Source organism: Podarcis muralis, chromosome 14, assembly GCF_964188315.1.
Source record: "Podarcis muralis chromosome 14, rPodMur119.hap1.1, whole genome shotgun sequence".
NCBI classification, from domain to species: Eukaryota; Metazoa; Chordata; class Lepidosauria; order Squamata; family Lacertidae; genus Podarcis; species Podarcis muralis.
In genome coordinates this window covers 40,246,431-40,258,393 of record NC_135668.1, presented here as the reverse complement: position 1 = coordinate 40,258,393, position 11,963 = coordinate 40,246,431, and the positions used below count along the sequence as shown (strand labels likewise).

General features: G+C 44.3%; 1 protein-coding gene across 2 annotated transcripts in view; it reads right to left on the bottom strand.

Annotated features, from left to right (window-relative positions):
• Window positions 1–4,263: 4,263 nt before the first annotated feature.
• Window positions 4,264–11,963, bottom strand: part of CPPED1 (calcineurin like phosphoesterase domain containing 1) — a 67,672-nt gene continuing 59,972 nt past the window's right edge. For both annotated transcript variants that reach the window (XM_077918488.1, XM_028705716.2), the window contains one exon: window positions 4,264–7,388. In XM_077918488.1, the coding sequence (XP_077774614.1) occupies window positions 7,159–7,388 (230 nt within the window). In that variant the 3' untranslated portion in view covers window positions 4,264–7,158. The remainder of the gene's footprint in view (window positions 7,389–11,963) is intronic.

Genomic DNA, 11,963 nt, shown 5'->3' with positions numbered 1-11,963 from the left:
AGTAGTCTTACACTGGGTCTGATGACTTGCATGTCTAGCTTAATGCTGTGAGCTGCTGTGGCTCTGGTGAAGAGTCCCCAAAATTTAGGTGCAATTGGTTTGTGCGAGGAGCCACAGAATTGTGGGTTGTGATTAACATAGTACAGTGGTACCTCGGGTTAAGTACCTAATTTGTTTCGGAGGTCCTTTCTTAACCTGAAGCTGTTCTTAACCTGAGGTACCACTTTAGCTAATGGGGCCTCCCACTACCGCCACGCCGCTGGTGCGCGATTTCTGTTCTCATTCTGAAGCAAAGTTCTTAACCCGAGGTACCCAAAGTTCTGGGTTAGCGGAGTCTGTAACCTGAAGTGTATGTAAACCTGAAGTGTATGTAACCTGAGGTACCACTGTATCCTTAGGCCCCAGGCTGAACTCAGTCCTTTAGGCTGGGCATTGACTTCTCTTGTCCACAACATACTATAACAGCGCTTCCTGTTAAATTTAACCCTGCCTAAGCAACAAGCCTTGGTGTGCTACTTTTGTATTTTGGTTGACCTTCAGTCCTGACTCCTTGCTTGCTTTTCAGTCCTCCTCCAGGATTTGACCTTCTGAGTTTTGGTTTGCTCCTCCTCCTGTCTTCTGCCTCGTCCTTTGGTTGAGTCTTTGGTCCTTCCTTATGGCTTTGTCCCTTGTTTCCAATGCCCTGGTGCAACTTTCAATTCCTGTTGCCTGCTAATCAGCTCTTATTCCTCTGTTTTTAAATTTTAAATTCCTCTGTGTTTTAAATTTAAAAAGGAGGAAAGGGAAAACAAATGTGTATGTATACAAAGGGAGAGAGGGAAAAGGTGTGTGTGTGTGTTGAAGACTTTACGTATGAATAGACTCTTATATTCAAGGAGACTTGCAAGGACAGACATTGGCTATTTCTTTATTTCATTCCCAAATTGTATAAATAAGTCTCATCTTTCCATTAATTTATTTTGATGGCTGTTACTAACAGCTTTCTTTTTACGTCAGCTTGGTCACTGGCACTATCCCCCCACTTATCCACTCTGCAATAACTGGAAGATTTTTGGTGGAAAGGACAAACAGTTGCGAAGCAGAGCCCCTTCCATCAGCTCCGTTCTAAGACAGCCTTCACCAGACTGCTCTCCACGAACGGTGTCTTTTCCAGCTGGTCATGATAAGAGCTACCATTCAACTTCAAGAATTGGTGCCTGTGTTTGCTTTCCCCTCCTCCCTTCTCCCTGACTTTTCCTTTCGTGTCATGTCTTTTAGATTGTAATTGTGCAGACAGGAACTCTCTTTCTTTTGATTGATTGCATGTAAGCTGCTGCAGTTGAGAGCCAGTGTGGTGTAGTGGTTAAGAGCGGTAGTCACGTAATCTGGGGAACTGGGTTCGCGTCTCCGCTCCTCCACATGCAGCTGCTGGGTGACCTTAGGCTAGTCACACTTCTCTGAAGTCTCTCAGCCCCACTCACCTCACAGAGTGTTTGTTGTGGGGGAGGAAGGGAAAGGAGATTGTTAGCCGCTTTGAGACTCCTGAAGGGGAGTGAAAGGCGGGATATCAAATCCAAACTCCTCCTCTTCTTCTTCTTCTTCTTCTTCTTCTTCTTCTTCTTCTTCACTCAGTGGAAACGAATCCCCTGAAACTGGGGCAAAGAACCTCAACCTGGGGGCCAAATGAGTGTTTCACTGGAGTGTTTTTGCCCGACTGGAAGGTGTCCTTCAGCTGCTTCTCTGGACAGAGGCGCATGCATGTGCCTTAAAACTAGCCAACTGTACAGAGATAAAATTTACACCGATGGCTCTGCCCATTTTTGCCTCTGGCCCTGCCCACCAGTGACGTGTGGCCCCTGGGAGATTGTCAAGAACGGAATGTGGCCCTCAAGCTGGAAGAGGGCCCCCATCTTGCTCTGAATCAATGTGCTCTTCATGTGTCTATCCATTTCACTAAGTGAGGCAGCTAAATGGACCAGTGTACCACAGAGCTCCAGTTGCTAGGGAGGGCTATGGCCCCTATGCCCTGACTTCCCACGGGCCTCTGATTGGTTACTCTTAGAAATGGCGCTTCAAGACCTGCCGCTTAATCTTTCAAGGCTCCTCATATGGGTGCACTCTTCCCATTTTGGAGAAAATCTATGCTTCCAGGTGTCATAAGAAAGCTGAAGAGATAGTGCAGGATAGTGCGCACCCTGGAAGTGATCTCTTTCAGCTTCTGTCTTCTGGAAGAAGGTACAGGGTTATAAAGACTAGGACTAGCCGCCTGAGGAACAGTTTTTATCCAAATGTGATTTTGGTTTTAAACGCAGTGTAAGGTAGTCTCTGTGGGAGTATATTGTATTTAATTATGGGGTATCAGAGTTTTTAGGGGGTTAACCAGGCTGGGATAGCAGGCTTGTTGGTTTTTGAATGTCTGATGTATATTTTTTCAATTTCGTTGTTCTGTATGGGACAATGACAATAAAGATTATCGTATTGTATCGTAACACCTCAGCATCTCGTTTAGAGGCTCCTGAGAGCTCAAAGCTTCCTTTTTTCGAATGAGAAGTTGCTCATTTTTCATAAAATCAGTTGGAACTTCACCCTCCCTCACCCCCTCCACCCTCCAAACAACCTAGCAGTTATTAGGACTGTCAATGAGTGACAAATGAGTAAAGTGCTTGCTCACTCTCCCCAATGGGGACTTTTTTCACTGCTCTTAAAGGGCCTTAAAAGGTTACAACTGTGATGAATGCTTTGGGAACATGAAAAAAAATATATATATTAAAAATTTTATGCGTAAGCCAAGGTGACCTTTTGTGTATGAGAGCAAAGGCTGGGCTCTGCCTATCATGTTCGCAATGATACCTTTAAAAGGAAGGCACACACTTCTGGCTGGCGTCTATGGTAAAAGGATGCTGGATTAGATGAACCTTTGGCCTGATCCTGCAAAGCCCCCCTTCTGCTCCGATTTATGCCATCAAGTTCAAGAAGCAATGGGAAAGAGCCTAGTGGATTTGCCCACCAACGAAGGTTATCAGCACTCTTGCTGGTGAACCAGCCCAATGGGCAGCGCAATAGCCGTGGCTGTTGATCAGGGGCATTGGTAGGGCATCAAGGCAGGGAATCCAACAGTAGGTGGCGCCAGAGCCTATGACAGGCAGGACCAACTAATGCCAATTATGTCCCCCTGCTGAGTTCTGCAAGGGAAACACAGAGATGAAGGAGGAGGAAAGTGACAGCCTGTGCCACGCCCTGGATGGGCTACAACAAAGAAATTGGGCACGTGGGGGGGGGGGGGAGAGATTGGCTGAGAGCAGATGGAGGCTGTTGGGGGCAGTGCCCAGTTCACCCTGAGGAACCAGTCTCCACAGGAGCAGTGCCAGCAGTCATCTTCATTTGGACAATAGTGTTTTAAAATAAAAGACAATTTGAAATAATAGAACCTCCAGACTTGTAGATAAAAGGTAAAGGGACCCCTGTCCCTTAGGTCCAGTCGTGGCCGACCCTGGGGTTGCGGCGCTCATCTCGCTTTATTGGCCGAGGGAGCTGGCGTACAGCTTCTGGGTCATGTGGCCAGCATGACTAAGCCGCTTCTGGCGAACCAGAGCAGCGCACAGACCGCCTTTTACCTTCCCGCCGGACCGGAACCTATTTATCTACTTGCACTTTGACGTGCTTTCGAACTGCTAGGTTGGCAGGAGCAGGGACTAAGCAACATGTGCTCACCCCGTCGTGGGGATTCGAACCACCGACCTTCTGATTGGCAAGTCCTAGGCTCTGTGGTTTAACCCACAGCGCCACCTGCGTCCCAAACATGTAGATAGTATCCCTCTGAAAACAAGTGGCTAACGTAGCTCCATGGTGCAGCGATAAAACAGGTAACACATTTGCAAAGCTAAGCAGGGCTCAGTATGGTTTCCAATTGGATGGGGGACCACATGTTGCTATTCCTGCAGAGGGTTGGACTAGATGACCCTTAGGGTACCTTCCGATTCTATGATTCTATTTGAGTGTGGCGGTGGGTGGCAGTAGCATTGTGTCCTGCTCGTGAACTTTCTAGAAGCTTCTAGGTGTGATCTGGGATCCTAAAAGACCTTTGGTAAGACCTGGTAGTTTTTCATGCACCAGGGGTGTGGTGCCTTTTACTACAAAAGAATTTTTACACATTTCCTCTTCATAAATCAAGCGCTCATTATGCCTTTGCACTTTTATCATACCGACTAGACCACATATATTGCAAATGGAGATTTTTATTACTTTTTAAGAGTGCCTGTATAAAAAAAGATCAAAGTCAGGAGATTTCTCACCTCATTTTTTTTAATTGGTTTTCCATTCAGGGGGTCAAACAGGTTTAAGGCCAACAGGCAAACAATCATAACCATTCTAAATCCCCCTGAAAAGGGGAAAGAAACTAAAGAAACAAGAACATTTCTTATCATTCACATTAAAAAAAGATCAAACAGTACCCCACTTGAGTGGCTAAAACTCTCCTGTGTGTTAGAAATATCTGTGGGGAGAGGAAGGATTTGCTGGGTTATACCACCCCCTCTGCCACATCCCAATCACCTCTATATCAGTGATCTTCAAACTTTTCTGACCTGGGACACACTTTTAATCCAAATATGTATTTGGGGACCATTTATCCCCTCCATTCTCTCTCCTCCCCATCGCTATTTTTATCTTGATCATGTGGCTGTTTCAACCCATCCTTCCATCAGGATCCAAACCAATATGGGGTCCCAACCCACCAGCTGAAGACCACCAAGCATGGAGGAAACCTTGGACCCTCCAGGCATCATTGAACTCCAACTCTCATCATCCCTCACTGTTGGCCAAGCTGGCTGGGGCTGATGGGAATAAGAGTCCAACAAGCTCTGGAAGGCCCCAAGTCCTCTGTCTCTGCTCCACAGTGGATAAGGTCTGCAGCGAGAATTGCTTCCCTGGGCATTTCAGAACTCCTTCTACAGATCTTCGCCATGGAGAACACCTGGTCTTGGTGACAGGATTGTAGGAACAGATCCCACTCTCCCTTCAATTTAGGAAGCCTTTAACATCTGGGCGGAGCTAGTGATTCCATTTATTCAATTTGTGTTCTGAGGGATTCAATTTAAAACGGTACAATTAGTTTGGAATGATCACTTGAAGTAGCCGTGTACACATTTCAAAAATACGTCTTCTTCTTTTTTAATGTTGCCATTTCACTTGATAACATATCATCCAGGTTTATAACCGCACTTATATAACCACACACCAAATGTAGGCTGTTATAAAGCACAGGAAGGTGATTTGTTATTCATTGAAAAGTGATTTCACACCAATTTGTAATACCGTTGGTCTGTGAATTCCCTACATACACACATTTTGAAAGCCTGGGAGCCCCAAAAGACACATGGTTTGTGCTGACACAACACATTATATTCCTTAATAAGGAATATACCCACCCTTTAAAATGTGGACTGGTCCCACATAGGAACACAAGAAACCTATTAAACCATAAAAGTGGGGGAAAAAACCACACACCCACACCCACCAGTTTGGTAGGATTATTAAGCCATCTACAAATAACCCTGGACTCAAAAGACCTCAATTAACCCCATTACTTCATTGAGTAAATACTCCCCCGCCCCCAGCACAGAGTGTGAGTTCGATTTCATTCTTTTAAGAAATCAAAATGTGTAAGAGGAGGAGAAACCAGCAAAAAAAAAAAAAAAAAAAGGTTTAAACTGATGGTTCCATTGGTTTAAAGGGCAGAGCGCCATGAATTGTATTTCTGAAAATGACTTAGGGCTCTCTAATGGAATTCTAAGTACTCTCACCAAACGACAATTCCCGGAATTTCTTGGCTGAAGCTGCAAACAGTTAAATTAGCTCACCGCTGATTTAGGTTTGTTTGTAGCGAGGTGGAAATGGCAAGCTCTAAATGATTTCCTTTCAGAGGACTGATTCATGGGTGGTGAATCAGTGTCAAATCGTGCCTACAGTTGAGCACTGCACACACGTGCAGGGCCTACTCAAGCGATCAACGCAAAAATGCCATAAAGTGAGCATTTAAAATGGAAGGCTGTGGAGCATTGTCTCTTGAGACATGATTCCCCAGATCGTAAGGTCCTGGGGGTCAGAACAGGGCACCCAGGTGCAGCTCACCTGGGCGAGCCACCATTTTATATTGCCCACAATCCACTGCTGTGATGGTACATTGGTGAAGCGTGGGAAGTCGCTGCTGCTATAACTTCCAGGGGGAGCCCACTGATGTCAAAGAAAGCCACCCAAGGGCACTAGGCCAGGAAGCCCTCAATACCCGGAGACAACCCTGCTCTCCATTCCACTTTAAACAGTCATAGCTCCCCCCAAAGATTCCTGGGAACTGTAGTTTGTTAAGGGTGCTTAGAGGAGACACCCCCTCCCTAGCAGGGAGATACAATTCTCAGAGTGGTTTAACAACCAATCCCTCTTCCCAGGGAACTCTGGGAACCGTAGCTCTGTTAGAGGAATTGGGGGGGGGTGTCTCCTGACAACTCCCAGCACCCGGAACAAACTACAGCTCCCAGGATTCTTTGGGGCAAGCCATGACTGCTAAGTGGCCCGATCCTGCTATAAACGTATAGGAGAGATGGAGCCTCTGTGAGGCATGACAGACCTGTGGCAAATTGCACATGTCAGAGGTGTCTTTCCTTATTAGAAACAGGTATAGAATATTTCCCAGCTTCTTACAGCTGCCCTGTAATTGCATACGTGTACCTAGTATTTGCTTTGAACTGAGGGCAAACCCCTTTCATTCTTCCATTAACGTGGCATTTGGGTTCCCTGCAGCCTCCTGTTGTTTATTGGGCTGTCATGTAGACGGTTGTGCCGTGTGTTTGTTCGCGAGTGCATTTAAGCGCTGCTATAAAAGTGGTTTATTCCAAGAACAGCGCATTCTCAGAATATCTCCTTAATTACAAAATCAATAGCGCTGTCACTACTTTTATAGCACAAGTTAAATTTATACGCACCCTTGACAAGTGAATATAATCCCTCTGACTGCCTGTTTGACTTTGCGACGTTCAGGTGCTTTCTGATTATGATGAGAAATCTTTGCCATGGCCAACTTTAAAAAAAAACCACAAAGGAAATCACACAATGCACAGTTCTGATACCTCACCCGGAGCTGGAGAGGCGCCCCCCCCCCCATATTTTGGCAGAGGAAAGAAATGGCTAGTTTTGGTTAAGCAAAGCTGCAATGTCTTTCTCGACCTCTCGATTGCTCAGTTCATTCAAACTGTAGTATTTGTGAACAATCTTCTCAGGGGTGACAGCCACCACCCTTAGCCCATGCGTGTCTTCTCCCAGCTGGCACCCTATGGCAGACGAAATAACCATTTCAATATTTTTGTAGGAGCCCCCAGCATTTCGGTGGTAGTGCCCGGAAAACACTGCTTTGACACCTGTTTAAAAGGGGGAAGAAAAAACACAGTCAACAACAACAACAACAACGAACCAACAGAATTCGAAACATCGACTATAGAGGGAAGCACAAGAAAAAATATTAAGTAAAATATAAGAAGTTGTATTTATTTATTTACTTATTTATCTCAAAAATGTTTTTAGCAGGTGCCAAAAGGTGTGTGCGTGCGTGCGTGAAGGTGTGTGCATGCTATCAAGAGTCAGGGAGTTTCAAAGTTTTGAATTTAGATCTTACAAAAAAATCAGTATCAAAGCAACCACTACAAAGCCTCCTTTTCCATGTAAAGTTTCTGAAGGGATGGGCCTCCACAAATAATCTTAATAACCGGGCAGATTCACAAATGAATGTTATCTTATGATACCCCCCCCCCCAAAAAAAAAACCCAATTTAGGGCAGCTGACTCATACCTTACTGGGTCAGTGGGCACATTTGCAATGCTGAGAAAGTGACGTGCGTGCCAGTCACAAAATGGCTTCCCTGGGGGCGTGGCCTAACGAAAAAGAGCTGCTGTGGGGACATGGCAGAATGGCTGCTACACCTGAAAAAGCAGGAAAAGGGATGGGACCACAAAATAGTACAGGCCTGCCTCACATCAATGGAGGAAAAGGCCACTGTATTCAGTCCCACAAAGTCTCCTTTGTGGGCATCCAATCCTGGCATGAAATATGGTCATACTTAAGGTGGCAATATGCAGTGAAACCAGAAAGTGGGCAGGAAGAGGAAACAGTTCTCTGATGTATTGCAGATTTCTGAGGGGATATTTACTGAAACCTTTCGAAAGCACCATAGGAGTCACTGGCATTTATGCTGGCTTCCGCAGGCGCTGAACTGGCAACCCCTGATTTAGGGCTTTACTTTAAGGCCTTTTAAATTTTTTTACAAGTAAGATTATTCCCTTAATTTCATTTGTTGACCAAAGAAAGGTTGAAAAGAATACGTTAATTCAGAGAGAAGTGTTGCACAAGATAATATGCATTATGTCAATTTAGGCAATATCCTTACGGCTTTGTTTACGAGTGCCAATAAAAGCGGCATGTAATTTAAGCTTTTTTTTTTTTACAGTTAATTGTTACTAATGCAAACTGATTTCGGTTTAATAGAAATTGCTTGGGATGCATTGCCATTTTGAGATAGGGAATTAAGGGGAAAAACAGCAGCATCTCATAAACAGGCTGAGCTCCCGAAACAAAAGCTTTTGGCTGCGAGGCTGTAACAAATTTCCTTGGCCTCGATTTCAATCCTATGCACTTCCAAGAGGCTGGAAGGCAGCGGTACCTTTATCAGATGTTCAGGAAGGTCATTCTTCTTGCTTTTGTTATTATTGAGAGTCCTATCCAATACAGAACTAAGTTCAAGTCTCTTAGCGGCATACCTGCTCCACTTGCAAAACGTTTTGTGCCAAAGGAACACCGTTCCACAAGAATTATGAGTGGAGATCTGCCCCCAATATTGTATTTCATCAATAAAAACCAAATAAGGCAATAGCTCTTGAAGCTTGTATTGGAGAGCTGTTGTATGCCACTATTCATCATCCTCAGCCCCGAAAATCACAATACACAGAGTGGCTTATCTACAAAAGGGAGATATGGGCAGTGAGCTACATCATAACATGGTTCATAATAATTTACATACACCATGGGAATGGTGTTTCTAGGACTAAGGTGAAACTGCGAAGCTCCTTTGCTATTTTTGCTGTTGGATGCTGTATGTTGCTTAAGTGCGGTAATCTTATATCCACAGTATTGATGTGAGTTTCCTTTGCAGGTTATTATATCTGCTACTGTTTTGCTAGATTATTATGGAATGGTTTTTGTACTGTTTTTTTTGGAACATAGTCCTGTTCTCTGCTTTGAGCATTTTGTGTGTGTGTGGAAAAGCGGTATACAAAAAAAAATATGAACAAATGAATGAATAAAAATACGTAAGAAGCATTTGGGTGACGTTGCACAACAGATTGGCCACTGTGCTGTGCAATGGGTTTCCATTAGCATGAGTCTACAGACCTACAATTGTCTGGCAACTCATGAGCAAGCAGCTAGGAAGCCACAGCATATGAGGTCTCCCTCTTGAGGCTTCCAGTTGATTAAAAAACCCACAGGTCTCTGCTTCCTCTAGTTCCCCCTCCTTGCTCCCCAAACTTGACCTTGGCTTGCTTGGACTATGCTGAGCTTTGAACCTGGCTTTCTAGATAAGGCATAGGCAAACTCCGGCCCTCCAGATGTTTGGGACTACAATTCCCATCATCCCTAGCTAACAGGACCAGTGGTCAGGGATGATGGGAACTGTAGTCCCAAACATCTGGTGGGCCGGAGTTTGCCTATGCCTGTTCTAGATGAAATGTTTCAGTAAAAGGCTTTTACCTCTTTGGACCAAAAGCCCCAACCCCAAGGACACACCCTGGAGCAGAGCTATGATGGGGACAGATTCTTGCCCTGGAGAGCCACCACCAATCAAAAGTAGGAGAGTTGCTAAAAGACACCTCTATTCCCCTCACAGAGCTACAATTCCCAGAGGGGTTAAACCAGTGAACTCTGTGAAGGGGAATAGGGGCCTCAGGAGCCTCAACATATTACAATTCCCATGATTTTTTGGGTGAAGCCACATGATTTGAAGTGGGACAACAGTACTTTAAATGTATGGTGCAGATGGAGCCTTGGTTTAAGACTGGGATTAATGAAGGGAGGCAGTCCTGCCCAATCCAAGTCATTTAGGTAGGGTTGCCATTTAGGTAGGAATTTTCCAGGAAATGGTGTCCGGACAAAAATTGCTGAAAAGTCTGGGAAAATCTGGATGCATGGCAACCCATGTCAGTAGTGTAGATTTTGGTGAATTTTGGTGAAGTTATTAATATTGCAGTTGTTGTATAAGAGATGATGATGACTGGAATGTAATTGAAATGAATACTACCGTATTTTGGAACACAGAAATAAAGAAAACCATAAAACCATTAATTCTAGGATGTGGAGGGCCACCTAAATTATATAATTCTGTATTTGAACGATTGGTATTATTAATTGTATTATAAACTGGTATTGTTATAATGAGGCTATTATTTGATTGTAACTGAAAACTAATAAAAATTATTATTTAAAAAAAAGCTCCAATTTTGCCTTTAAAAAGCTCAACAACTTTTGTGTCTGGATCTTCACCTCTTGAAATATGGCAACCCTAATTTAGGGCTTATAGGTAGTAACGGGCTCTTTGAACTGAGCCTGGAAAGAACACAGAAGCCATTGCAGCTAAAAACACCACCACTGGACTCATATGCGCCATAAAGCTGATCTCAGTCAACACTTTGCTTGCTGCCAATCTAATGTCCAATTCAATTTTTGCCAAATGCCACATTTCCTTCAGGTTCCCAATAACACTGTCAACTCCCCTAACGAGCTCGCTTTGATTGCAACGGCTTCTTAATTATTAGTGACTCCACTTACTGAAGACTGAGCGAGACAGGCCACTCATAATGATGCCGTTTGACAAAAGAGGTGTGTGTGTGTGTGTGTGTGTGTGTGTGTGTGTGTGTGTGTAGAGAAACACTTTCATTTCCTGATGGTTTAATTGTGTGTGAGAGAGAAAGACAGAATGACTGCCAGACAACCGAACGTTCACATCCCGACATCAAAGTGACTTCCCCTCCAATTTATTTATTTAAAAGCATTTCCAAACTGCTTAACATTTAAATATATTGGCAGTGTATGGAACAACAAACATTAACAGGGTAAAACGGTAGCAAAAAAGCAGAGAGAAAAACAGAAATCTAGTAATAACAGGGTTCAGTTTTACGGGTCAGGGAAAGCCTGACTTATTACATGTTGAAATACTGCTCCCCCTCCACACAAAAAGACCATTAAGTCTCGAGTGGGTGTTGCCGGTCTGCACATCTGTAATTTTCAGAAAGCATCTGTGGATGCCAATCATAAAATCTCTGCCATGAGCGTGAGGTAAAAAACAAAATGGCTGCCATATCTAAAAATGACAGGATCACAAAATGGTGCTGGCATGCCCTCCGTCAATGGAAAAAAGGCACCTGAATCGGACACCTCCACTTGCTCACAGGGAGAATCTCTGTGTACCTCTCCTCTGTTCACAATGGGAGGATGGGTGTCCAATCCTGGCATCCAACGAAATGTCTGCATGCTTAAAGGGGGGCGTTCAATGTGAGAGAGGCCAAGTCAGTGCAAACAGAAACTCAGCAGGGACAACAAACAATCTAATGTGGCTTTTCAAGGGGATATTTACTGAGACCTTTTCTGGGTGACTTAGGAGGTACTGGTAGGCATATTGACACATGTGGGTGCCAGGATGATGACCCCTCTTTGAGTGTAAAATTACAAAAGTGCAGCACTGGTCATTGTTGTCAGTGCCCTCCACTTAGAGGAAAGGAGCTTGCAGAGCCTTCTTCAGAGCACAATAACTTATTCACTGTGAGGTGCATCTGTCTCCATCATTAACTGATTTTCAGGAGAATTTTTTGAAGGCATTCCTGTTTACTCAGGCATTTCATGGCCACAGAACAGGGCAACTCTGGGACTGGCGAATGAGAGCATATTTCAAA